Below are 25,247 nucleotides of genomic sequence, written 5' to 3'. Positions count from 1 at the left end.
ATCTACCTGTGTTTTACGTGAAAAGATAATAATTCCTTAAAAGCATGTGCGATGTGATGTTTGGACTGGACATGAGTCACTTCCCATTCTAGTTCGCAACAATTTGCAACACAAATATTTTTTCCTTACACATCGAGTTGAGATATTCGGTGCTACAATAAACAACAAAATGTCGTCGAAGAGATGTTCAGCCTGTTTGAATCTCAAAATTTTTAAATTGTGATGTTTTTTGTTTTTGCCATGCGTGATGTATTTCATATCTACTACAATTACGCATTTATCTTAAACGTTTGATTAATTAGCAGGAAGATAAATATCGACACTTAAGATAATTGCGCTATAACGTTTAGCATAAATTTGTTTCTCTTTTTTTCCGATTCCATTTATCTTATTTTTTATCTACCCAGCCTTGCTCTGAAGTCTTGTTTATTTAAACATTAAAAAATATTCTCTCGCTTTATAATCATCTGTTCTCCAATTGATAGATTGATCGATCGAAGGATTGACGTAATCGGTTGTTAGGATAATAGATTCTAAAACATAATATTTTCCATACATAGGTCTAAAATATTTTCATAAAACAATTTTATTATATGGTGTTTTACGCGATCTTTTCAAAATTGTATTTTTGTATTGTATTGTATTGTATTGTATTGTAATTGTATTGTAAGTATGCGAGCATACTTACAAAGTTTTTCTTCTTCACTGTGAAGAGATAAATGTAGACGAAATCTCTCTTTACGATTTTATTAAGTCTAATTGTGAAGAAGGAATCGCGACGTGACTCGTATACCAGGATTCGCATGAATCGTGCGTTAGAATGCGTTCAATGATGTGCAGGCATGTGCATCGAGCATCGGCGTTTGCTTGAGATGGTAGACTGGATCCCATAGTCACGATGCGTACCTTCGTTGGCGACCTGATTCCGCGACGTGCCAAGGTCGTATATCGACGGACCTCGCAGTTTTCGCGCGACAAACCCATAAGGTTTGACCTAATATGGATACTTCGCTTTTGAACGAATGGCACACACACACCGGTCTGGTGGGGATCTCCGCATGGCGGAGAGTTCCTTCGAGGCACCGGGTCTCTCGCGTACCGCGATACTCCAGTACCTCATCAGACGTGTGTTACGGCGCACACGCGTTTTCATATAGTTACAATCGCGCTCCCACCACGCTGCGCGCACGCCGGTTGCTTAACGAGCCGCGAAGGTGGAATCGAAGATCGCCAGTCCCTTCACGTGGTCTCGAACTGTGAGTACAGAATCGACATCGAACGGACATTGGTACAGCGAATCAAATTTATCTCGTGATCTGTATATGAAATCGTGACGGAATTGTTAGCAATTCTCTATATAAAATAGAACACTTTTGTTGCTATAACAAAACGTAGAATATTTGCGAACGAGCTGCTAAAAATTGGCTGAAACATAACAAGAGAACTTATCGAACTTGGATGTGATTGGAAAAATTTTGTGAAATAAAACAACGCGTGAAAAATTCTTCTCGTTACCGAATAATGATCTAATATATGCGAGAGATTATTGCTGTTATGGTAATGGCTGCAGGAGCATTATCATATTACGACGGAATACATGGTCGATGAACATTAGGAGCAAGACGAAATATCTCCAGTCTTAACTTACATCGGGGTCGAGAAATGTTTTTGTGAGCTAATTAACATCCTGGTAGCCGTAAAAATCACTAGGCGAGACAATTCGAACGGACAAATTCCTATATAAGTGTCTTGAGCAATTATGTGGTGCTTCTGCTTGAGCGAAGCGTGGAAATTGTGCACCCGCAAGGTCGAATAGTAGACACTTTATCGAAAAGAACCAGAGAGGACTGTGTAATTTTAATTGATTTCGAGAATCCATCATAATTTTACAATGTCAACGTCGGCGCACCAGCAGGCGGCTATACGTCGTCTCGAGGAGCTCTTCAGGGACGTCAAACTAGACCAATTGCAAAACAATCCTGAACTAATCAAGCACGAGCTTAAGATCGACAAATGCTGCGAGATACACGGCAAGCACGCGAAGGAGAATTGTTGGAACCGTAGAGGATCCCTCGGTAGTCTGCATCACGCGACCAGGCGAGATTCTTTTGGACGTTATGACTCTTACAGTTACACCGCCACGTCCCCCACCGGAAGAGGATCGCTGAATATACCGATGTCGCCGCCTAAGAGGGAACTGCATCCTTCGTCCTTTCCAAGTACCCTGAGGAAGAACCCTTTGGGATCGTCTATGAGCGCTATCAACAACACCAGGAAGGATCTCTTTTCGAACACCATCGGCGCGTCGCCTCTGCGTAGAGACCCTATAGGTCGCTCCATGGGCTGTCTCAGGAAGGACACTATATCGAGCGTGTACAACTCACCGTTGCGACGGGATTACGTGGCGAAGTCGATGACGAATCTCCAGCGACCGGCGACTACACGGCGCGACGCTGCTCCGAATTTGGCCAGCCTCTTCACGACCTCCGCGGATCCCCACGCGAATCTGAGGACCGGGCTGAGCTCGTCGAACGGGGATCTGAAGTCGCGTAGCTATTCCAACGGAAATCTGAAGAGCTGTCTCGCGGGGTCCAGCGGAAATCTGAGGAGCCACCTGAACGTGACCTTGAGCGGTGACCCGTCGTCGACAAGTTCAATATCGAGCAGCCTGAGAAGACCCGACAGCAAGCCGGCGATGCCGCTTTCTAGCGGCAGACGAGGCTCGTACGACCGGCGGAGACTCTCCACGGATTCTTTGGATAACCTGAAGAGAAACTCGTGGGATCCAGGTCGCAGAGGCTCCTCGGGCTCCTCGGGCGGATGGGATGATCCGATTTGGGAGGAAGGAAGCTTCAGCCGCGGTACCCACCAGGTAATCATAAGTCCTGTTTACTTGCCTCGAGAGATAGAGAGAGAAAGAGAGAGATCATGTGAAAGGCCGCTGATGATGCCATCGATAAGCAGAAGAGCTGAGTAAGCTGTGCTGTAATATCGCTTTTATAGCACGGTTATATAGATATGATTATGAAAGTCGTTCACGTGAAAAGGATTTGTCGCGAGTAGACTGTTATTCCCGCAAATATTTGCTATCTAAGACCTAGCGATATGAAAAAGCGCTTCTATCATATTTACAACATTGCGTGAATTGTCTCGCATTATTTTCCATTCCCACGAGCGACAGGAGAATAAAGTCGGCTTGTCGGCCGGGGGATACCTACCTGACTGGATTGTTGCACGGCAGCGAGTAAAAATTTATCGGCCCTTGTTAGGCGATCCTGTACACACGAGTGACTCGCGTTGTGACGCGTGGGAAAAACCTCGGGGTCCGTTAATGCGTACGTTAAATATTAGGTTGCGGAATGTATCTACCGGAACAGTTACGCCGTGTAACCCACTCTTCGACAACTGGAGTCCGTGGAAAAAAGAAAACCTACCGGGTTTTGCAAACCGATCCTTACCGATGATTAGAGATATCCTATGACACAATCCGTGTATTTTGCGACGTAGTTTCGGAATCGATAAAAGTTCATTCGTAACCTGTTTACATTTCTGTAGGATGAAAAAAAAAGTACTTCGCTGCAACGCACAGGCATTATGGAGAAATCATTTTTGTGTGTTTACAATCTCGAACTCTGGACTCATCAAAATTATACCGGTTTTAATTCTGCTTGCCTCTCCGACTATACATATTGCATTTTTAAATAGTTCAACTTAAGTGTTTTTATTTTTCTGATTAGCTTCTTCATATTGAATAATTTTAAGCTTTGTTGGCAAAGTTGATTGATTCTCCGTAACACTGAAGGGGAATAAGCGTTTCCGATACGTGCTTACGTCACCGGCATGCCTTGCATGGTATGAGAATGTCATGCAGTGTTAGTCATCGAAACGATAGCGTCTTACTATAGATAGCGAAAATACGTCAATCCTTTCGTCCGCTTAAATCTATATATATATCTCAAATATTTTATATATATATATATATATATATAATATTTGAGTTCCATTTGTTTTCAGGAATTATTGATTAATCATATTTCATTATCCCTTATTATTATTATTATTATTATACATAATTATTGAAATAATTATTGAAATTGTTCTTTGAAATAGATCTAAAATTAACATCTTGTCATGAATATTTGTTATTTTGTATAATTTTATTAAGTACACAATTTATAGAAAACGCCAATATGCATTAGAATTAGAATTCTACTGAAATTCCATTTTTTGATAAAAAAAGAAAATTGTGTCTTTTTGCAATTATTTTTTACTTAATACATTAATATTGTTATATCGCAAAAACATAACAATTAAAGCAAAATTCTACACAGTATTTCGATACCTTTAGTAAATTATGCTGAGCAAAAAAATAGCCAGTTGTCCTTCTTTTTGGCAAATACGATAACGTTTGCATTGTTACGGTACTTGTTCTTCTGTTGCCCTGTAGGTAATGGATCCGCGCATTTCCTGAAACAAGTTCTCTCGCAGGTGCGACCTACGCACAGCGTTCGGCCCTGAGCGGTTAGCCTACGCGCTCGCTCCAGCGATAATTCACATTTTTGCGGACAGGCCCCCCTTATTCCCGCCTGCTTCCTTCCTCTGTGGTCACTCGGTTTTTCTATATAACGCGAGAATTGCGCGTGTACACACGATTCACGTCGGTGCGCTCGATATGGTCGGCTTCCGAACACGAGAATTTAAAAGTAGCTTATTGCATCACTATATTAGTTCATCGTAAATTTATACATCTGCGACTCTGCAATTGGCTTTTGCATATACATGAATTAATTCATTAATATAACAACGCTAAAAAAAAATCTATGATACCAAAGCAAACTTTTTCAGGAAATGTGAATTTTAAAGTTATGCTTTACAAGAGATAAAGATTTTGCACATTCTTCTAACATCTTTTTGTACTGTAGACGATATCAGGTCTATTTAGTTTTACCATCATACTTATTTGAAATATTAAGCAACTTCGATTTTTTTAAGTAGATCTTAGAAATTAATTTTTTAATACTTTTCTTTAATATACTGATATTTTGATAATTATAATTAATGTATGAAGTTCGTACAAAGAGGAAGAAGGTTGAATGTTTCGTTCATCTATCTAATATTTTTCTCGGTCTCTTGGTCAAAGGATGCGAGGTTGTTATTCCATGCGGGGCACCAAAATTCCTCAATCCGGTCTGCTCCGCACGTGCGCTTGGTGCGCGATGCGCTTTACCTACATGCAGCTTCACGGTCGACGAGCACGCGCGATTTTCCGCGTGTCACACGGCTCCGGAACCGTTCCGTCTCACGGTACGACGACATCCAAGATGATTGACCGATCGCCGTCTCGGTACCGTTATGAAAAATGGACTTTTATTGGTGCACAAACTGACCAAAATTGACCCGCGGGAGGACGCTTCGTGTGTCACGCACGTATCCGCGGTATTGCAACAGTTTTCTTTCGCGGAACGAATATTGGCCGGAAGCGAGCAGCTAGGTAAATCGTATAATAATTTTGCAACGAATTGGTTGTCAAGATTAGGCTCTACTTTACATTTTAATTTTCAACTTCGGTGACTCACAAGATACGTATCGTGCAGCACGATATCATGAATGATCTAATAGAAACATGGAAGAGCACTTTAAATTATTTGCGGAGAAGAGTACAGATACACGATACTCAAGATGTCTTTTTACACGAAGTAGAAATTATTTATTAGATAATTTCTTCTCTACAGGAATTGTATATAATTTCAATCCACACAGAAAATTGTGGAAAATTTCTCCAAAATATTGCATTTAAAAATTACAGTAGGAAATATTGAGCATTTACTCAGTATTTTCGACAACAATAATTAATTAATAACAATGATATTTTGAACAGCTTCCGTAGCACTTTGTTCACCAAATTATTAAAGCCATAAATATATTTGATATCAAAGAAATTTTTTTTATATAATAATATTGTAGTATTATTAACGAAAAATTTTGAAAATTACACATCCAAAAATTAGTACCTACATATAATTTTTCAAATTTAAGTTTATCCGTTCTTATAAACAGATTCTTCATGTAAACATCTATCATGTCCTTGACTTAATGAAGATGTAGATTTACGGAAATTTTCGGATTGGATCTATAGAAATGGAAAGTCGTCTTCTCGATCGCTTCGCCTGAAATATCCGGGGGACTGCGCTCGCAGGTCTTCAAGTCCGAAGACTCGGATCGACGTTCCATTCAGTTCAAGTAGGCAGGGTCATTCACTCCGCTATTGTCAGTTAGACAGTCGACAAGGCCAGCATCTACCTATCGCGAATGTTAATTTCCGAAAATCTCGAGTGTGACTTTACAACACGCTATCGATTTCAAAGAGTGTCGCTTGTTCCCAATAGTCATGCGAGGACTACCAAATTTCGAGAAAAAGTTTCTCCCATATTTCGTGCGGACGAGCCGAATCGGTTACGAATCTCTCTCGGATAGTGCGATGGATTCTTTGGAGTGTCAGGTGAATAAACTTTATACTTGAAATAGACCTTCGTTTATACTAGTATCTTTTCAGAATAAATTAAGATTACTGATTAAAATTAATTAATTATTATTAAAACACTGCTAAAGAATAATAAAGGTGTATTTATTATATCGGATCGAAAGAATATCACCAGTTTGAAGTTCATTATGTGTCTATTTTACAATTTCTCTTTCAATGCTAATAGTTTTTCATATTTCTCTTATCGTAATATTCCTCGTCTTTAACTATTAATTAATTTAACAGCATAATTAAAACCAAACACACGTCAATTAAATGTTTGAGTTTAAACTCGTACAGAACTGAACGCCACTAATTAAGTCGATGAAAAAGATTTTTGCGTGGTTGGCGAGTATTATCTCCAGTGATTTCGATGAATAAAAAAGTGTTTTATCATCATTTTATCAGCGTTATTGGTGTGCAAATTACTTACCAAATTATCGCTTATTTATTATAGAAGTTAGATAGAAATTCATAGTTTAATTGATTTATTTATTGTCAAAAATTTCTAAATTCTTTTTTTTAAATATGATATGATTTGTTAATTAGTGCGCTCCAATGCTATAATTAAAACTAAATTGTATATATAGTAATTTATATGAATATGTATATCTTGAACGTATAGTTTTGATGATTTGTAATCTAATGTACAATCTTATAACGCATATTTAAAACTATTTTGAGAAAGTGCAAGATCGCGAACTCGCATCACGTATAGCCTTTGAAACTTTTCGAAACATTACACAGAAAGACCCAACACGATGCAAAATGTTTGCTAATTTAGTGAAAGTCCTCTATGTATCGACCACCTCTTCATCCTGTATTTCAGTGAAATCGAGCGTTCCTTTCTTCGTCGCCTAGTACATGACCTTTTTATTGGTACCGCAAACAGCTATGACCATGATCCGGTGGTGAACATTCTTCTTTGCTGAGCGAAACGATTGGCATTTACGACGATAAGACGTTGCTCAATCATTCGGAACGGACACATCTTTTCTTTGGAAAATACAGAGAGATGCTTAGAGTTTGATTTTTTTCTTTTATATCTCTGAACCATCTTAACTCTATCTTATGTATCTCTCAATCAATTTTTAGTGCATCTCTTTTTCATGCCATTGCATTATCGGAACGTTAGATTTATCGTCGGATTTAAATGAAATGTTGAAACATTTTTCATTATACACTAATGGATTGTATAACCGAATGTCAATTAATTGTCAAGCTGTAGATGGAAACAACGATTAGTATAATTGACTTAATATGAGGCTTACCAGGGCAAACATGTTTTTGCAATGATCGGTATTTTTCCTGTACTCTAAAATTAGACGCAGGTTATCCTCTCTCTCGTCATCAGTAATAACTTGCCGGTCAGTCGGATTTCCATGTATGGTGTGATCCGCGTGGGTCGTCGTTGCACCTTTGCTCGCCGACGTACTCAACAACGCCTAACAATATTTGTTTTTTCTCTGATTTTTTTTATCTTCTCAAGTGTATTACATTATATTTATGCTTCTCGAAGGCGATAATTTTTTTTTTATATAATAAATCCGAATGGCCTTCATTCTTAAAATTTTTTTATTTCTTAAATTTATTTGAAATAAAGATGACGGGATAACTGAAGACTGTAATGATACAGTCACATTCTTAATTAAAGTAGCGATTGCAAATTACCATTATTCCAGATTCTTCGGTAATACAGTTCTATATACATACGCGGGCTGTAGAATATTTAATTGCATTATCATAAATTGAATATCGCTTCTCTTTGGAATATACAGGCAGAATTACGCGCGCGGAAAACAAGAAGATTTACATTGCTAATGACGTCGCAGTCCATCATCTACTTGTTGCCGCCGAAACGATTATTGTTTCCCCGACATTGTGGGCGGCATCAAAACGGTAATCGTCATTTGAATTATAATGACGCTAATTATACTTTAACGTCGGTGTTCAAAGACAATAAAAAACATGGCAGTGACTGTGCGAATGTCTGCAAAAATTTCAAGTTCACGGTTATTTTGATATACATGTATAATGTCTTGAATATAAATAAGCGTAAATAAGTATTATAACATCCTCTTGTTTTCTACATTTTTATAGAAAACACGTATCTTTAAAGAACTATTATCGATTTATGTTTCCTTTAAAAAATATATTTATAATAATTCTGAAATTGTTTAATTATTATAAACTGTCTCATGAAATGTTTTATTTAGAAAAATTATATTTCGAAATCTCTCATCTCTCTCGTTGATGTATTTTTTAAAACAGGGAATTTTCAAGTATCGGAATCATTTTGCTGTTCCTTTTTTTAACGTTAATTTTTTTAAGCTGTCAATTTTGTTTATACATGATATACCCATCTGACTTATAAGCGACTACACTTTAACGCGGATAAAACAGAAACCTATGTTAGCTTGGTGAGTGTAGTGAGAAGGTTGATGGTAAAATGATTTCACCAATCTCTACTTCAACGATCCTTGGTTAAGACTTCTCTTTGAATATCGCACCAAGGAGTTCTGCGTTATCGATATAGAGTAGTCTTATTTTTTTTATATTTAACTTTTGTCGCAATAATAAACACGTCGTAATAAGCGGTAGTTTTTCTTGCCTCTCATAAGAAGAAAAGCAAATATTCATCGAAAATGCGATTCAAAACGTGGCCGAATAGCTTAAGTTTATTGTCGAGAAAATCTGGGTCGCGATCTTCGCGCTGATGGATGCAAGCTCGACCAGGCGCATCTAATGGTAAGCCACTTTCTTGTAAATTTCTTGTGATTGCAGCAAACCGACGCGATCTTTTCTCTCAATCGTGATAGTTGTAATTTGTGAAAACGCGATACACCGCAGTGCTCGTGTACGCCGTAGATTAATTCCACATAACACTAATGACGGATCAGCAATTTAATTGAATTGAATTTTTCGTTGAAATGAAGTGATGTGTAAGGGAAGATTGAAGTGAATTGTATTTTTTATTTCATGCCTACACGGAGAGAATTTCCTTTTAAAATTTACCCTGAAAATCATGTTAATTGTGAGACAATATAGTATTTAGGTAAAATTTACTGTGCACTACAATAAATTTTACTGCGAAATCTTATTGTAGTGCACAGTAAAATTTGCCTAAATACTATATTGTCTCATAATTAACATGATTTGCAGGGTAAATTTAAAAAAAAATTCTCTCCGTGTAGTGATTATCTCTTACAATTTACAGTACAGTACTTTTTATATATCTGATAATATTTACAATTTTATTAGTTATGTATAATCAATAATTTATTCATTATTGGGGGCGATGAAAAAAGTAATTTAGTTAATTTAGTTAGAAAGCAACATATAAGTTTAATTAGCCAGCAAAATAAAAATTATTCATCTACATATTTCTTAAAAGTATACAGTATAAATTAATTAAAAATTTATTTATTTGTAAGTATAGTGATCTATGTATATAGTAACGCGATAATAATTAATATCATCGCATCTTTATCTTCGTATTATAATATTCTGATTTTGAATCATCGCGATCGTGCGAAACCTTCCGCCTTCTACGCCGAGGTATCGCTTTCAATAATATTTTTTTCGAACAGCCTAGTCCGTCAGCGGCGGCTTAAGTCATGGTCCACGTATCAAGACCGGACATATGATAATTACAAAGTGTATATGTATACTTGATAATGTACGGTATATGTTTCGTTATGCCGGTTATCGCATTGCCCGTTTTCGTGACAGGTAACCGGTCAACCTGTTATTAGTATTTTTAACGGTGCACGTTACGATGCCGGCAATCCGGTCATACTCGACGTTACATTTTTCGTTTCCGCTCCGAACTCCGCTCAAAACCCCGGCGAAAGAAGTCGCGGTTGGACGCGATACGCAAGTATTACGCAAGCGCTTTTTCAAGAAAACTGGTCGCGCGCCTTTTTTTCTCACGGTGTACGCGGCTTCTCGGATAAGAAAATAAGAAGGTATACGCACGCACGTCGAATCCCATTCGCGTAGAGCGCAGAGCGAGTTGTAGAGAACCAATAAGTTGTTTCTCAACCGCAGGTGTTGTCAGCTGTCAAGCTTTTCAAAATGAAAAGGTCAACCCGATTGCTCTGTCAATCGCGCGCAAATCAAGAAATTTTCATTTACGCTCGAGGATCGCAGAAAGGATCGATCATCAGACAGAATTATGCGATTTACTTCCAATACCGAAGATCACAATGACATTAAAGATCATAATAAAGATCAAATTTGATGAATAAGGAAAAGAGGAAGAAATGTGAACCGTGAGAAAGAACAAAATGTATATTGCTCGTACGTGTCTACGACTGTATAATATGCAGAATCATCGTGCGAATTGAAGTAGGAATTTGGTAGCTGGTAGTTCCGGTATCGAAAACTCGGTCAACGTGTGCCTGTTTCTGCGATAACTTTGACCTGGACAACATGTCAATGCGCTCTTGCAAGTCATGACATTTTCCTTTTGAGAAAGAAGAAATCGTGTTGGACACGGAAAGCACCATTACCATTATAGATGCACCAATATTTAACCAATGACCTTGTCTCTTTAGTCATACATAAAGAAATAAAATTATATTTGTTTTAGATGAAAAGATATTAGTTTTCAATTATTATACAAGTGAATATTTAAAAAAAGGTATTTAATGAAGGTATTTAAATTTATTAAAGTCGTTTATTTTCCATCTTCTTTTATCGCAGACTTTAAAGTGTACTACAAAATTAAATTCTAATTGATATTTAATGTACCTATTATTCGTCAAAAAAGTAATTAATATTATCCTTTAATAACACATTGTTCTATTATGGAATATCATCTGATACGTTTTTTAATAGCGCTTTATCCATTTAACGATGCGGATCGTCTCCCTTTCGCTATTACGTTCTAATTTCCAAGGTGGTAATCTTTCACCTAATCAGATGAACTCTTTCGCTGCTCGCGTGGATCACCCTCGGTTTCGTCATGAGATAATCAGCCGCTGTCTTCCAAACAAACGCCCGCTCTAGATTTCGTTTTCTCGCGATCTACATCCACCATAGAGAGCCATCGTATTTTAACAGCGACGCGCGATAGTTCGCCATCGATGCGACGCGCGACGCGACGCTTGCATGCGACGCAATGTCACTGGAACGAGCGTTTCTAACGGCGGCCGACCGCGATAATTACCGAAAGATCCACGCAATGACAAAAAGATATCCGAAAGGCCCCCCCATCCTCTTTTCGCACGTTGAGATAGACCGCTTGTGTGCTCGTGCCACCGGATCACGGCAATTTACTTTTTGTGTCGCGCGATACTTTCTCTAAAACGCAGATGTCCTGCGGAGGTGACGCACATTCGCATCGGCTGCAGCATCGACGTCTCGCGTCGATTATATGCTTCGCGGTCTGTTTTCCGTGATTTTTGTGTCAATTGATTCGAGTGCCCATCTGGGTGAAATCCAGCTTCTACGCGTAACATTTGTATGTATCTCGCCGTTGCTCGCCAAACTGCAATTCCTGTTCGCATCGAATTTAAACAGATTAAAGTATCTCGATTGGCGAACATTATATAATAGATTATATCACGTAAGCGAAATGTTCAATGTCGAATTAACATATACATACATATATATACATATACATAATATGTATATATATATATTTTTTTTAATTTAAACACTTGACCAAGCCACTACCGTGTCTCTTGATATAACTATGGAAAGTTATATGGAAATTCTAATTCTACAATGAATCAAATATAATCACTTAATCATTTATCAATCGAAACTAGATTATTTAGCAAGAATTGCTCTATCTATTAAATCGATATACTTAGTAGGCCTGACTTTATCTGTTGCAATTGATCTCGTTCAAATGACTTCTGACTCGAACACGGCGAAAGGGTCGAACCACTTTCGTTCTCGGCGTATATAATCAACTACTATTATACACTCGTGCTTTTCTTGAGAACGCGAGTCAATGCGAGTCGAGAGTAGTGAAATTGAAGCGACGCGCAAAATATGGCGTTAATAATAATCGGTTGAGGATCAAATGACGATTTACGAGCGCGTGCGTAATTACCGCGGCGAAAGGAAATTTCGCGTGTGCATATAGGCGCCGCACCGCCGCGGCGACCGACGATACCGTCGCGGCGCGAAAAAGGAAGAGAGGCCGGAAAGAAAATTGGTAGAGGATTGCCGCATATCGCGGCGGATTATTAACGGAGCGTATCGGAGAAAGCAGCGATGGAAAATCAAACTGGCGTGATCATACAGGCAGGGCGGCGGCGTCCCGCGATGAAGAAAACACATGACGTCTATTTTTTTTTCTTCAAGGAATGCGCGCTAGAGATGTGGATCTATAAATGTCGATGAAACTAAGCCTCGTATATTGACAATGAATCTTGCACATCATAATTTCAACCAGATATTCGATAATTTTTTTTAACTATATATTGCGCAGAAAACTTGCTTCTCTTAGCGACTCCGCATTTAGTTACTAATAAATGAATACATAGTAAAAATACATATAAAATAAAAATTAATATATATATAAAATTAAGAAGTAAAATTGCATACATGTAGACGTATAAATAACATTAAGTCGTAAAGTCATCATCCGTATCCGAGAATCATGTTATGAATTGTCACATAAACTCTTACTCGCGTTTATCTGAAAGACTCCTCTCGCGAGAGGCGCAAGAGCCGGTAATTTGTGCCGCAACGAAATATACATATTGCCCGGATCGGTCGTCGGGATAAAATCCATTCGTGCGATGCACACGCAGAGCGCTCGTAAAATCAACCGACCGAAGAAATTTGTAAAACACGCGTGATAATATCGACTTAAACTCCTGGCTGTTAGCGGCATTGATCACAATGTAAGAAAGTGCAACGGGCCATATACGGTTGCCGCTGCAAGGCTAAAACCAGTTGTGATTCGTCACAACGCCTTGGAAATAAGTAGTGCGCATCTGTGCTCATTGTCGATAAATAAACAGATACAAGCTAATTTCTCTATTCACATTTTTTTCCTGAAATATACGTTATGCTCTTAACTGTACATATATGCTTATATGCATTCTTGCGTGAACAAAGAAATAAAAAGCAAATTACTTCATGCGCGCGCGCAATAATTAATCAAATATAATTACTCTATATCGTAAAAGAATACCGTAAAACAATAATTATAAAATATAATATTTTTATGAAAAAATTGTGCATGATTTGGACGATTATAAAAATTTTGAAATTAACGAAATTATCCAGATTTAATGAAATAACTAACATGTAGATTTACTAAATTTATTTTATTCGTATTCGTTATAGCTGTAAAACGGTAAAAATGATAAAAGTCTCCTTTTTTTGTCTTTCGTAAAAGATCATAAGAACTCATCTGTTATTTCATAAACAGCTTATACAAATGATATTAATTAATATTTATATATGAAGAAGCTCTGCGATTCTTCTGAAACAGAATTTTAAATATATCTCGAAGTCTTCCCTTTTTGATTCAAAAATAAAATTCAGGTATAATTAAAGTGCAAATAAAATTCTTGAAAATGAATACGCGCGTATCCATTTTCGCAGCCGCCTAGATCTGAAGGACGGAATAAAGAGGTGAAATAGCGTGGTCATGCCGTTACGCGTGTATTTTCTTCTCTTTACCTCAGCTCTGCAGCAACCTTCAATTCCGTCCTGACGCACATTGAGAATTGTTGCGACACAATTCGCGATTGAATTCGCGCGGAGGTAGCGCGTTTTGCGATATGAAAACGATCGGAGCCGACACGTCAGTTCGCGACGCCCACCTACGTTCTCACTTCCTGCGAATAATGACGCGATTTCTATCTCGAAACGAGATTAATACGAGCGGATGGGCCCCCGGTGGATGGTTGTCGCTGGAAAAGATGATCGCGCGCAGTGAAAGCGAGAGAGGATGGAAAATGAACGTTGCAGTTGCTCCTCTTTATTTTTTATTTCTATCCGTCATGTACATCATCGAACTCTCCCGATGGATGCGATTATCTCTTTCCTCGGTTCGCAGATCGCGATGATAGATCTTGAAGATCTTGATGGAGCAGAATTAAAATCACATCTAAATCTTCACATGGAAATGTCTTATTTCACGTATCTTAAATTTTGCTAAAGAAAATTATTCTTTCTTCCAATTGTGCCAACGCTCGCAATTTCTATAACAAGTGCCTCTACCTCTGTGCAATCCTTTTCCTAATTCTATTTCTATTGCGTGATCTTTACGCGTTACATTTCTAACGAAGATATCCCTCGCTGGTTCTTTTAAATGGGATCACACATATTGCGGGACTATCATGCAATCACCATTGTTCTTTACACTATAATTGTCTTGATACAATTATTCTAGTACTTAAACTTTAATTTTGTATCTTTATTACATCAACGGCAATTTGCAATTGAATGAAATTTCACTTACACGGAGCTGTATTGCAGTTGGCAGCTGCAGACGTTTTCTTATTAGTTATTATTTTCTGTTATACATGTTGCACCATTTCTTTTGTATAATATTAATTTTTGCACGATATTCTTTATAAGCTATGAAAGGAGTATTGCAGTGAACAAATCGAAATATAGTATTATAAAGATAAATTAAGAAAAAATTCCTTTGGTTTGATTTGTTAGAATGCTGGCATTTATAAGAATGATGTATTATTGTAAATGCTATAAGTTCTGCTTTCCCAACCTTTCTATCCGTGTCGAAAAACGTACTATAATTTACACTACGATAGCAAGCATTGACGAAATTCATAAATCAACATTATTTGACAACGAGTTATTTAAGATTCGAGCAATCTTCCCCCCTTAATGGAACCGCGAACTACTCTCGCTTCGCACGATACGCGCGAAAGAAAGGGGGATGAGTTTCGCGGTGGTAGGGGGGAGACGAAGTCTTTCGCGTTCGGACGAGGAGAAGTGGGTCGTTTCTCAACGGATAGTGGCTCGGCGAGAACGTAGTCTACGCACTCCTTCGTCGTACCCAGCTGAGCGCGGGCCGCGATAGCTCGCGTATCCGTGAGGTCGTTTTCGATCGCCCCAAGTGTTCCTTGAGTGTGACTTGGAGATCGCAGTGTCTCTCGATAAGTCTATAAGAATACGAGACTGAGATCTGAGAGCGACGATTGAAAAGAGTACATCCGAGCCGAAATGACAGAACCTTCGATTCGTCAGTGACAATAGAAGATTGGACAAGTCCGAGAGTGAAGTGAAGTGTCGAATTTGAAAGTGACTTTTTTTCTTTTTTTTCTTGTCGCATTTCTTGAATTTGCCGAAGGACATTGAAAAGTGGTGAAGATCAACCGAAATTTCTCGTTGCGCATGATCGAACTTTTCTCTCGGTCCTCGCTTTATCGTCGTTCCACGAGAAAACGTTTCTAATCCACAATCTTTCTATTACTCGACCGAGCGTGCCAAACTCTCTAAGCGCGTGCGATCATCACACGCCGCTTTCGTCGACATTGATCTTTGACAACGGCATTATCATCGATTTATTAACAATTTTTCCGGAAACTTCAACAATCAATATTTTTAAAAAATAAACATAATCATTTATTACGTGAAAATTATTTCACTGGCTTTTAAAAGTTTTTATTTGAGGAAAAAATCAGAATTATTTTCACCAAAATCATTAAAAAAAAAGTTTTATCGTTCAAAAACAATTAATATCTATATTGAAATTATACAGAAATTATACAGAATACGTACATTGCGATATAATTATATTTAATAAAGTGCATTTTCTCATCAAGAAATCAGTTGAAAAAATATGACAGCATATTTCAACTGATCTAAAGTTAATCGGCTCCGAGATTTTGTACAAGGAGCAGTAAATAACAACTTGCGATGGGCGACATCCGCGTGCTGGATCCACGTATGGATCCGCGTTTCGATCTGAAGCACCGGCCTTGGCCGCCGATGTACAGGAACAATCGAGCACCGTCCTACTGCTATCGACCAGTGCCCTTGGACACGCTGGCCCAATGGATAACTCCGCACGTCCCCGATTACAATTACGTGCCCGCTCCGAGGATCGCCGCTAATCCGAACAAATCGCGGGACTACTACTACTTGGCCCCGTTGTACAGAAACGCTATGCCACCTCCGCCGCAAGCGATGTCGCCGCTTCAAGTATCGCCGGTGGCGATGCCACCTGGCATGATGATGATGGAACGGCCAAGAGGACGAGCGAAGAGCTCGGGCGGCCTTACCAGGAGCATGCCACCTTGCACGTGCGCTGTCGGTAGAACCAGGTCTTTAGAGGACGTCAGGAGTGAGATGAGCGAGTGGGACGATTATCACGACGAGAACGGCAACCACTTGCAGAGGAACAGTCCTAAGGGCGCGAACGTGTGTCGGCAGATTCGCAGGTCTATGGAGAATCTTCTGGACGTTGATACAGAGGAACGCACGCTGAACACGTTCGAGAGAGTCGGCAAAATCTCTAGAAAATCCGAGGAGAGCAAGAACGACAAGGCGGGAAGACGACGCGGTAGTTACATGGTGTGTTGAAATTTTTATAAGCGGGCTTTTTTTTAAGGCGTGAGATTTCTCTAACGCAAGGTGACATTTTTTTTAGTATCGAAAGAGTTCTACTATAACATTTATTGAGTAGAAATTCACATAAATAATTAATACATTTACGCGCATATTCTTTTATATGTAATAAAAAATATCTTGCATGTATCATCATGAATTAGAAAATTTTGAAATACTGATTTTTTTCTACAAATAATTGATTAAATTCTTTCATTAATTGTTTAACTTGTCCGTTATTTTCAATATTTAACGTATACAATATCGTTTTATCTATTTTGTGTAGAAAAATTTATATATACATATATACATAGTAGTACTATCGTGTTTATTAGCTTATAAGAGCAATTAGCGACTCTATTTGCGTCATATTGTAGGTTCACTGAGTGACAGGCCATTCATTCTCGATATGATTTTTCGTGCAAGCTATCGCGATCGTGTCTCCCCATATAATGCGTTTAAGTACGTGACTAATGCACAATTTCGCACACACGCAAACTGTCAGAACGACTTTCAGACTGAGATTTACAGATCAGTGAGTTTGCTAATCTAGTCAGGAGCGACCGACTGGTTGCACAATCCACGTCTCTTTCCACTCTTAATTCCGGAAACGTGCCGCTTCTCGCGTCGTATTCTAAACTGAATTAGCTAAATCATCCGGCAATGACAAGATTATAATCGCCTGTGAGCTTACAAAACGCTTCGTTTCAAGGAGAAACCACCACGCGACATTCATTCCGCGCACTCACAATTATACAATTCCGGAACTTGGTTTCGATTCGGCGTGGGGATAATCGCTTTTTCTCGCGTCTGTCGCGATTCGCGAATGTCGGTCGAAGAAAGTCCGTGGAATTCAATTTTGCTCACAGAACGGAAATAAATAAGTCACGTTTATCGTTCCGGAGAGCATCCGCTCGAATAGCTTATACAATGAGCTATGCAGATTACACACCTGTGTTACACAAAGTGCTTCGAAAACGATAGCGTTTCTATGATAGGTCTTTCTATGAGTATGCACAAAATTAACTGAAAGAAATGGCGGAGCATTGGTAATTGCAGACTTATAAATATCTTTTTTCTTAATTCTAAAATTTATTCTTAATTCTAAACTTGATTAATTTATTCCCTTTTCCTCCCTTTCTGTGCATTACCTCTTTTTTATATTTCTAAAGGTTTCTTAATTCATATTCATGTTTGCAAATGTCGAAAACAAAGTTGTTGCACAGGTATCCTGTTCTTTCTTTTTATTGGTAATGCGTTCCGGTCCATATCTTTTTCTAAATTATGCATCTCTTTAATGAGCTGCATTTTCGACTAATCCTGGGTAGAAAGTGTTCCTGATAGGTATCCAGTTAATCAACCGTTACTTCTTTATTAAGAAAGTTAATTCGCTCCGTCGAAATAATCGCTAATCAACGCGAATAATCTCAATCCTTTATTCCACGCTCGGCGAAGCTACGGAAAGATCCCCGCTGACGATCGCGATTATATTCCATTATTTCTCACGATCGATCGCGTCTCGGCGAGAGCAATCTAGTGTATAGCACCGTGCTTGCAGTTAAGAGAAGTGTCGTTAACCAGCTGCCGGTCATTAAATCGTTACGTTGTTAGCCAGTTATTCGTCGCTAATTAGATACGCCGTGTTGACGGATCGACAGATCGCCAGATCAGCGGATCGACAGGCTTGCGCGGATCGATCAGAAGCGAGGTGCGTGCACGTCCGGCAATAAGTATGCATATTGTGACGTTATCGATAAATCTCAATTACGAGTGTACATGGAAAAACAGATTGTTCTGCTTGATCGGCGATTGGTTTTTATTGGCACGTCAAGGCAACAATCATCATATGCCCCGACTTCCTGCTCGTTTCGGCGGGAAAACACACTCCGTTGCGAAAAACAATCGTTCGAGAAATTGGATTGATTACTAGACTTATTCCGGCAAATGACCGGTGGCACGGGCAATTTCAGACTGTTTCTTTATAGTGAAAGCGAGGTATTCTTCGCGTTGCGCAATTAATCGGTGTGACGGGACACATTAGCTCGCGACAACTGAGAGGAAGAATGTATGTATTGGCCGGGGTGATCTCGGTGAACGGGCACGAATTGCACACGCGTATGTCGAAAGGCACCAACGATATAATTTTCGAGTTCCTCTCCCGCTCCGGCGCGGCGGCGAGTCTACTATTAACCGAGAGCGTTTTGCGCCACGTTGTAATCGACCGTTTAATTATAATCACCGTCGCGTGCGTTTCGTACATACGGTAGAAAGTTACGGAGAACTTCCTCGAGAGTCGAAATTACCGCTACGTAAGAAAATTAATGCGACGTCGCTCATAATTCAAGACGATACATTCGCAGACCGCACTCGACAGTCTCCCACTTTTTCTCTCTCTCTCTCTCCCTCTCTCTCGCCTAGAATAAAAATGATGCTTCTATAATAGCCGGGTAATCAATTAATAGCCAGCTTTAATAATTCTAAAGATTTACGCGCGCATTAACCATCACCCGGCGATCCGATATCATCGTTTGAGCTATTACGATCCAGTAATGACCGGTCGATTTAAATGTCTCCAGTCGGGAAATATTACGTGTAATATATTAATAAGCTCGTTTGAGGCCGAATTGCAACTATCGTTCGCAGGTGCAAAAAAAGTGCGAAAACTCGTTGGCTGCAAGTGACCTCTTACGAAATGTCGCCAGAATTCTAGGATCGTTTTACATTCTACTCCCGTCGATTCAGCCAACTTTTCTTTCCATTAATTCGCTTCGAATATTTCTCAAGAATATATTTCACTAATTCTCGAAAAGTCTTCCTCGTCCGATGACACCGAATCGAGAATTGTTTAGCATTATATCCGCGATGCTTAATTCACTTCCTCATTCGCTTAGCATATCTGAATAAATTTCTCGGTTGTTATTCTCATTAATATAAGAGAAATTATTTCTTAATATATATAGCTTCGCATTCTTCGTATCTTGTTAATAAAAAAAATCTTAAGTTAAGGCGAGTGTAACTATAATTAATCATATTAATTGAATGTAACGCGCTAAATGGGGAGTTGAACACATTAATTATACGTAATATGCTTTTAAAGTAAAGAACATGATGGTACGAGCGTGTTCACTTCCCGGTTGCAGGGCATTCGTAATTTCACACAATGATTTCGTACTAAAATTACATCGGTGAAATTCGTACGTCGGAATCTCGAGTAGATACCCTTAAGCCTGGCACACGTGCACGCGTATGCGCACCTTCGATTTCTGTATGGATTCCGATCGACGACGAAAAAGTATGCCACAACCCAGATACAGTAAACGATTGGTTTCACCGATTTTTGTTATCCGAAATATATCGAATATATCTCTCTCTATATGTATATAAATATTTGTCCTTTCTATCTGTTTAATTAAACTAATCATCAAATTGTGTTTCTGTTTCTACGGATATCTTCTAGGCATCCGAGATCGAAAACGATCACGGATAGATCCGGTTCGACCGGTTTTTCGGAGAAAAGTGAAAATTTCGATCATGATCATCGACGATCCGCGGAACAAAAAATCGCTTGATATCATTAATATCTTTAATGTCGAGCTGTCGTGATGTTCTACGGAGACTCGTCGATTGCCGACCGCATCTAGGACGGTGTGAATTTGTAATTAATACTGCGCATATTTAGATAATTTATATTTATATGTGCGACACGCGGTAAAATATCGCGCGCGTCACGTCGCGTTCTTTAACGACGCGACGATGGCAAGGAAAGTAAAAAGTCGGAGTCGACGAATCAGGTCAAGGCCCGTTTATTAGTTGCTTTTCATCGTGCCACGCGTCGTTGGATCCGTCCCTCCAATCTTCGATCGGAGACGCGTGTCCGAAGGCCTTCAGGGCATCCGGCGGATCCTTCGCGATCCACCCTTTTCTTATAAGAGCGGAGGAGATGATCATTTATAGAGGGATTAAGACCGCGGACGTCAATTATAATTATTAATCATCTTTAAATCCGGATGCATCGATGTTTCGATTTAAGTTTGTGATAAATAAATTATTGTTTGGGCAATCATAACTTTTAGATTTATACAAAATTACAATCTAAAATATCTGACTCTTAATTTGAAAATAATTATATTCAAATCAATAAAAAAGGTAACTACGAGTCAACGCGCAGGACTTGATGCGTAAAAATTCTTGTATCAATTTATTTATTATATTACGTATTCTTCAACTTCTTCCTAAATTGTACATTATTACGATGTCTATTAGCAGAAGTTATTTAATTATTATTTATCACTGAAGAATGGGACTGAAACGTATGATTTAAGAAGTTGAACAATATGTAATAAATAAATATAATAAATAAATTGATATATAAAATTTTTTACACCAAGTCCTGCGTGTTAACTCGTAGTTTCCTTTTTTATTGATTTATATTTTGTACCACGAAAAAAGAATTATTATATATCGCTATAGACATTAATCGTCCTAAAATCTTATTGAAATCTTATTGAAGAATAACGCTTTGTTATCGCAGATGAGACTTTCATTCGTTGGTGATTTCATTGCTATACAGAGAATCGAAAGATCGAATACGAAGCAGTACCATGTTTGAAACCACATTTGCATCATCTTCGTCCCGCTTTCGTTTGGCATCCCAAAGTACCCATCCATACGCTATAAAGTTTCTGCCTACATCGTCGGTAGCAGATGCTTTCGCAAGGCTGTACAGAGCTATTAAAGTTCGAACGTTTATAACGATGGTCGACGAGTTGATTGACCGATCGGTAAAACTAGGCTTCTCAGGCCTTCCCCGATGTTCCATCTGCTTTTCCCGACAGAGTTACGATCGAGAAACGTTTCCGGCTCGTTAAGTCGCCCGGGAGATCGCCAGTACGGAGAACGCCAGAATTTTCGCGGAAATGGGAATCTCTCTCGGATCTACGATCGATTCCCCTCTACGATCGACCCCGTTCTCACTCGTAAATTGCGAGATGTCTGCTCGCAAAAGAGCAATTGTCTAGTACACGACTGTTATTTCCTTTTACACGTAATAATGATGATCGACAAGTAGAATTGAAGGATGAGTCAAATTAAAATCGAGTCTTTCATTCGAAAATATAACATTTGGACGCGACAATAGCTGTTTCGCAGCAATTTAAAGCAACTTGATGAAAGGTATTGAATTAGCATAAGATTGCAATTAAAAATCCAATTCTCACCCACCAATTCCGTTCACTTATATTGTTCGGATTGACTCACTGAGACTTGGTGAACAGTTCTTATCGATGGAAATCAATGAATCATACAATGGTTATTGACGCGATTGATATTTATTCATACAAGAATGGGATTGTGAAACAAGTGGCATATTGAATACCATTCGTAATGCAATCTCTTTCTTTGTTTGATTGTTCTTTATACGTTACTTTTATAACGCGATGTAAATATTCTTCATAAGTTTGTGAGGAATTTATTTACGTTAAATCATGTGGCTTAGAAATCTTTTTTTAATTATATTAATAACGATTAAACTTGGAAACATTTTGATCGGTTCACGGCTTCTTCATACCTCTTATCTTTTCGCGAGGATCTGATACGCCTGTCACGCACGCATTCGAGATCTAATTACACGTGCGTAAGTCAATTCCAATTGGCAAGAAGCGGCATCGGGCGCCGTTAAGCGTATGCCGTCGCGTGAAAATAACGCAGGCGCGAGCGCTCATAATTCCATGCTGCACGGTTGCTGCCAAGAAGAGAACAACAGCGGGCAGAGCGCGCATTTGCTTTGCTAATTTATCCATCTAGATAAACGGTCGCAGCCAATCTCGTGGCTCGAAAGTAAAAGCGTGGCGAAGCGCGCCGTTGCGCAAACACGAATCGCGAAATGATTCCGGGCCTGTAGCTTCAGGGAAAAAAGGTGCCTCGCGCCAAGGAACATTGCGAGCTTTTTCTGCGAACAGTAATAGTTACTTAACTGTCGATGTTGAAGAAATAGAATTATGACTATTACATGTGGAAAATGTGCAACGTGAAATTATCGATCTGCATCAATTTCACCGCACAAACTGCGCCAATTTTCTTGTTTTTAAATAGAAAATCTTTCGATCGATAGTGCTGGCTCATGTATTTCGCTTAATAACGTCGACGTGAGAGGAAAACCACGACTTTTCCGAAGATTATTGGCATGTGTATTGAAGTAAATAAACTGCTTATACACAGAAGCTAGTGAGGTAGAAATTCAATCCAGGGTCTAACTTTCTAGCGTTTCTGAATTTTTCGCCTTCCGCTCGATTCGCTGGCATGCGCGAGCTGGTTTAGCGAGTTCGGAGTAATAACTGTCTCGCGCAAGAAGAGCGCATCATTTGCGCCTTGCGCGAAATGAGAAAGTGAAATTTCTTTATGTACACATAAACATGTGCATATCTTCATGTTAGGCATACTAATTGATCCAAAAGAAATTTAATAGTGGCGAAAGAATTAAACGAAAGCGTTAATTATCACAAAACTATCAAAAAGAATGTAATTAACATCTCATGATTTTCTCTCAAAAAATCAAAATTATTCTCATAATTTAATCATTATCTAAATAATTCTTACAAATATTTTTTTATACTTATCTATTATTTTATTAATTTTTATTCGTATTTGCATTTGTATTTGGCTCACATTGGCATCTATTTTTTAATTAAATATTGAATTGTTAATAAATATTTAAATATTTTAGCAATCTTAAAGTTATCGTTTTCTATTTCTATATGTAATTAACATATGCAAGTATAAATATATTTGTATTTTCCCGTCGGATCTTTCTTTAACACTTGTAATTTGTAAGTGGGGATGGGAAGCAACGAGAATACCGAGTATCAAGTGCAATAATATTGTTTGGATATTACGTTCATTTTACCGCAACGTTTCCATATTCATCGCGGCAACCGGACGCAGAAGTGCATCCGCGACTTGTCCCTTCCGCAAATAAAAACGGTTGCTTTGTACCGGCAGACATTCATTAGATCTCGTTAGAGCAGTACGAGGTATCACGATAGTTGTAGCTTTTCCGCGTGCATTCGCGCAAGAGCTGCAACGGCGTGACTCCTAATCGTCCGCGCTACGTGCGGGCATATTATTAGTTCCGTGCGCTCGCACGATGATAATTGCGTATTAATTCCAAATTGAGTAACGATCACGCATCTCGTTTTGCAGCAAGAGCCGAGGCCGGAACTCGAGACCAGCAATGGAAGCAGCAACGGCGGCGGTAGACCGCGTTTCGTTCCCGTCACCGCCCTGGAGGACGTGCAGGCAATCCGCTGCGCCGAATTTCACCCCCATGGGAAGTTGTACGCCGTGGGATCGAATTCGAAGACGCTGCGAATATGCGCTTACCCGAAGCTGCACGATGTCAGGTAAGAGTCACGTTCGTTACGCGCACCCATTAATTATCTTAATGGGATAACGTTTCGAGAATTTCCATTAAGTATCACACGTAATTAAGTATGGCGATTAAGTACCGTATTTATGGATTCATTCGATAAGTTTATATTTTCACTTTTAGATATTCTAATTGAAGCTGTATAAACGTTTTTAAAATCAAAACTGAAATATCATAACTTATACGAAATAATCTTAATGTTCTGACAGTTTAATACCATCTAATTAAATTAATTGTAATATGCAATAATTTTAAATCGCTTTCGGAGATAAATTAATCTGTAATCTCTATAAAAGTTTATATTTCCATAAATATTCCGCCAGTTAAAAATGTTTTTATAAGTAAAGCGGTTTCACTATTTACCACTTAAGTATGCATCGATAATCGGTTACTAATATAGATATATCGAACTTTCTACGAAATGCATCTTGTATTGGCGACGGAAGTTCGATATGATAGCGGGTGGAAGCCGTTTCGCACCGGACACTCGAGAAATCGTTCAATTGCGATTGCGACTCAATCGAAGCGCGGAAATAACGCGATTGTAACATTGCCGCCTTCTTCGCCTGTCTCGAGGCTGCGTGTCTCGCAACGGAGCCTTTCGACGTCGCGACGTAAAGCCATTTCGCGATGGTTAATGACAGCCTCCAATACGCGCTCGTCGACGAATTGCCGTATCTATACTATATCGTTACAGTGGTCTTACGCAAAGCTAACGAATGGGTTCGCATTATGCGATTATCGAAAAACCTT

At 38.8% G+C, this 25,247-nt stretch overlaps 1 protein-coding gene across 2 annotated transcripts in view; it reads left to right on the top strand.

The window, feature by feature from the left end:
- Positions 1–25,247, top strand: part of LOC105455961 (WD repeat-containing protein 47) — a 58,095-nt gene that overhangs the window by 24,694 nt on the left and 8,154 nt on the right. For both annotated transcript variants that reach the window (XM_011699698.1, XM_011699689.1), the window contains exon 7: positions 24,269–24,468. In XM_011699698.1, coding sequence (XP_011698000.1) covers positions 24,269–24,468 — 200 coding nt within the window. The remainder of the gene's footprint in view (positions 1–24,268; positions 24,469–25,247) is intronic.

Source organism: Wasmannia auropunctata, unplaced genomic scaffold, assembly GCF_000956235.1.
Source record: "Wasmannia auropunctata unplaced genomic scaffold, wasmannia.A_1.0 LD336106.1, whole genome shotgun sequence".
NCBI classification, from domain to species: Eukaryota; Metazoa; Arthropoda; class Insecta; order Hymenoptera; family Formicidae; genus Wasmannia; species Wasmannia auropunctata.
This window is presented reverse-complemented; position numbering and strand designations above follow the sequence as displayed.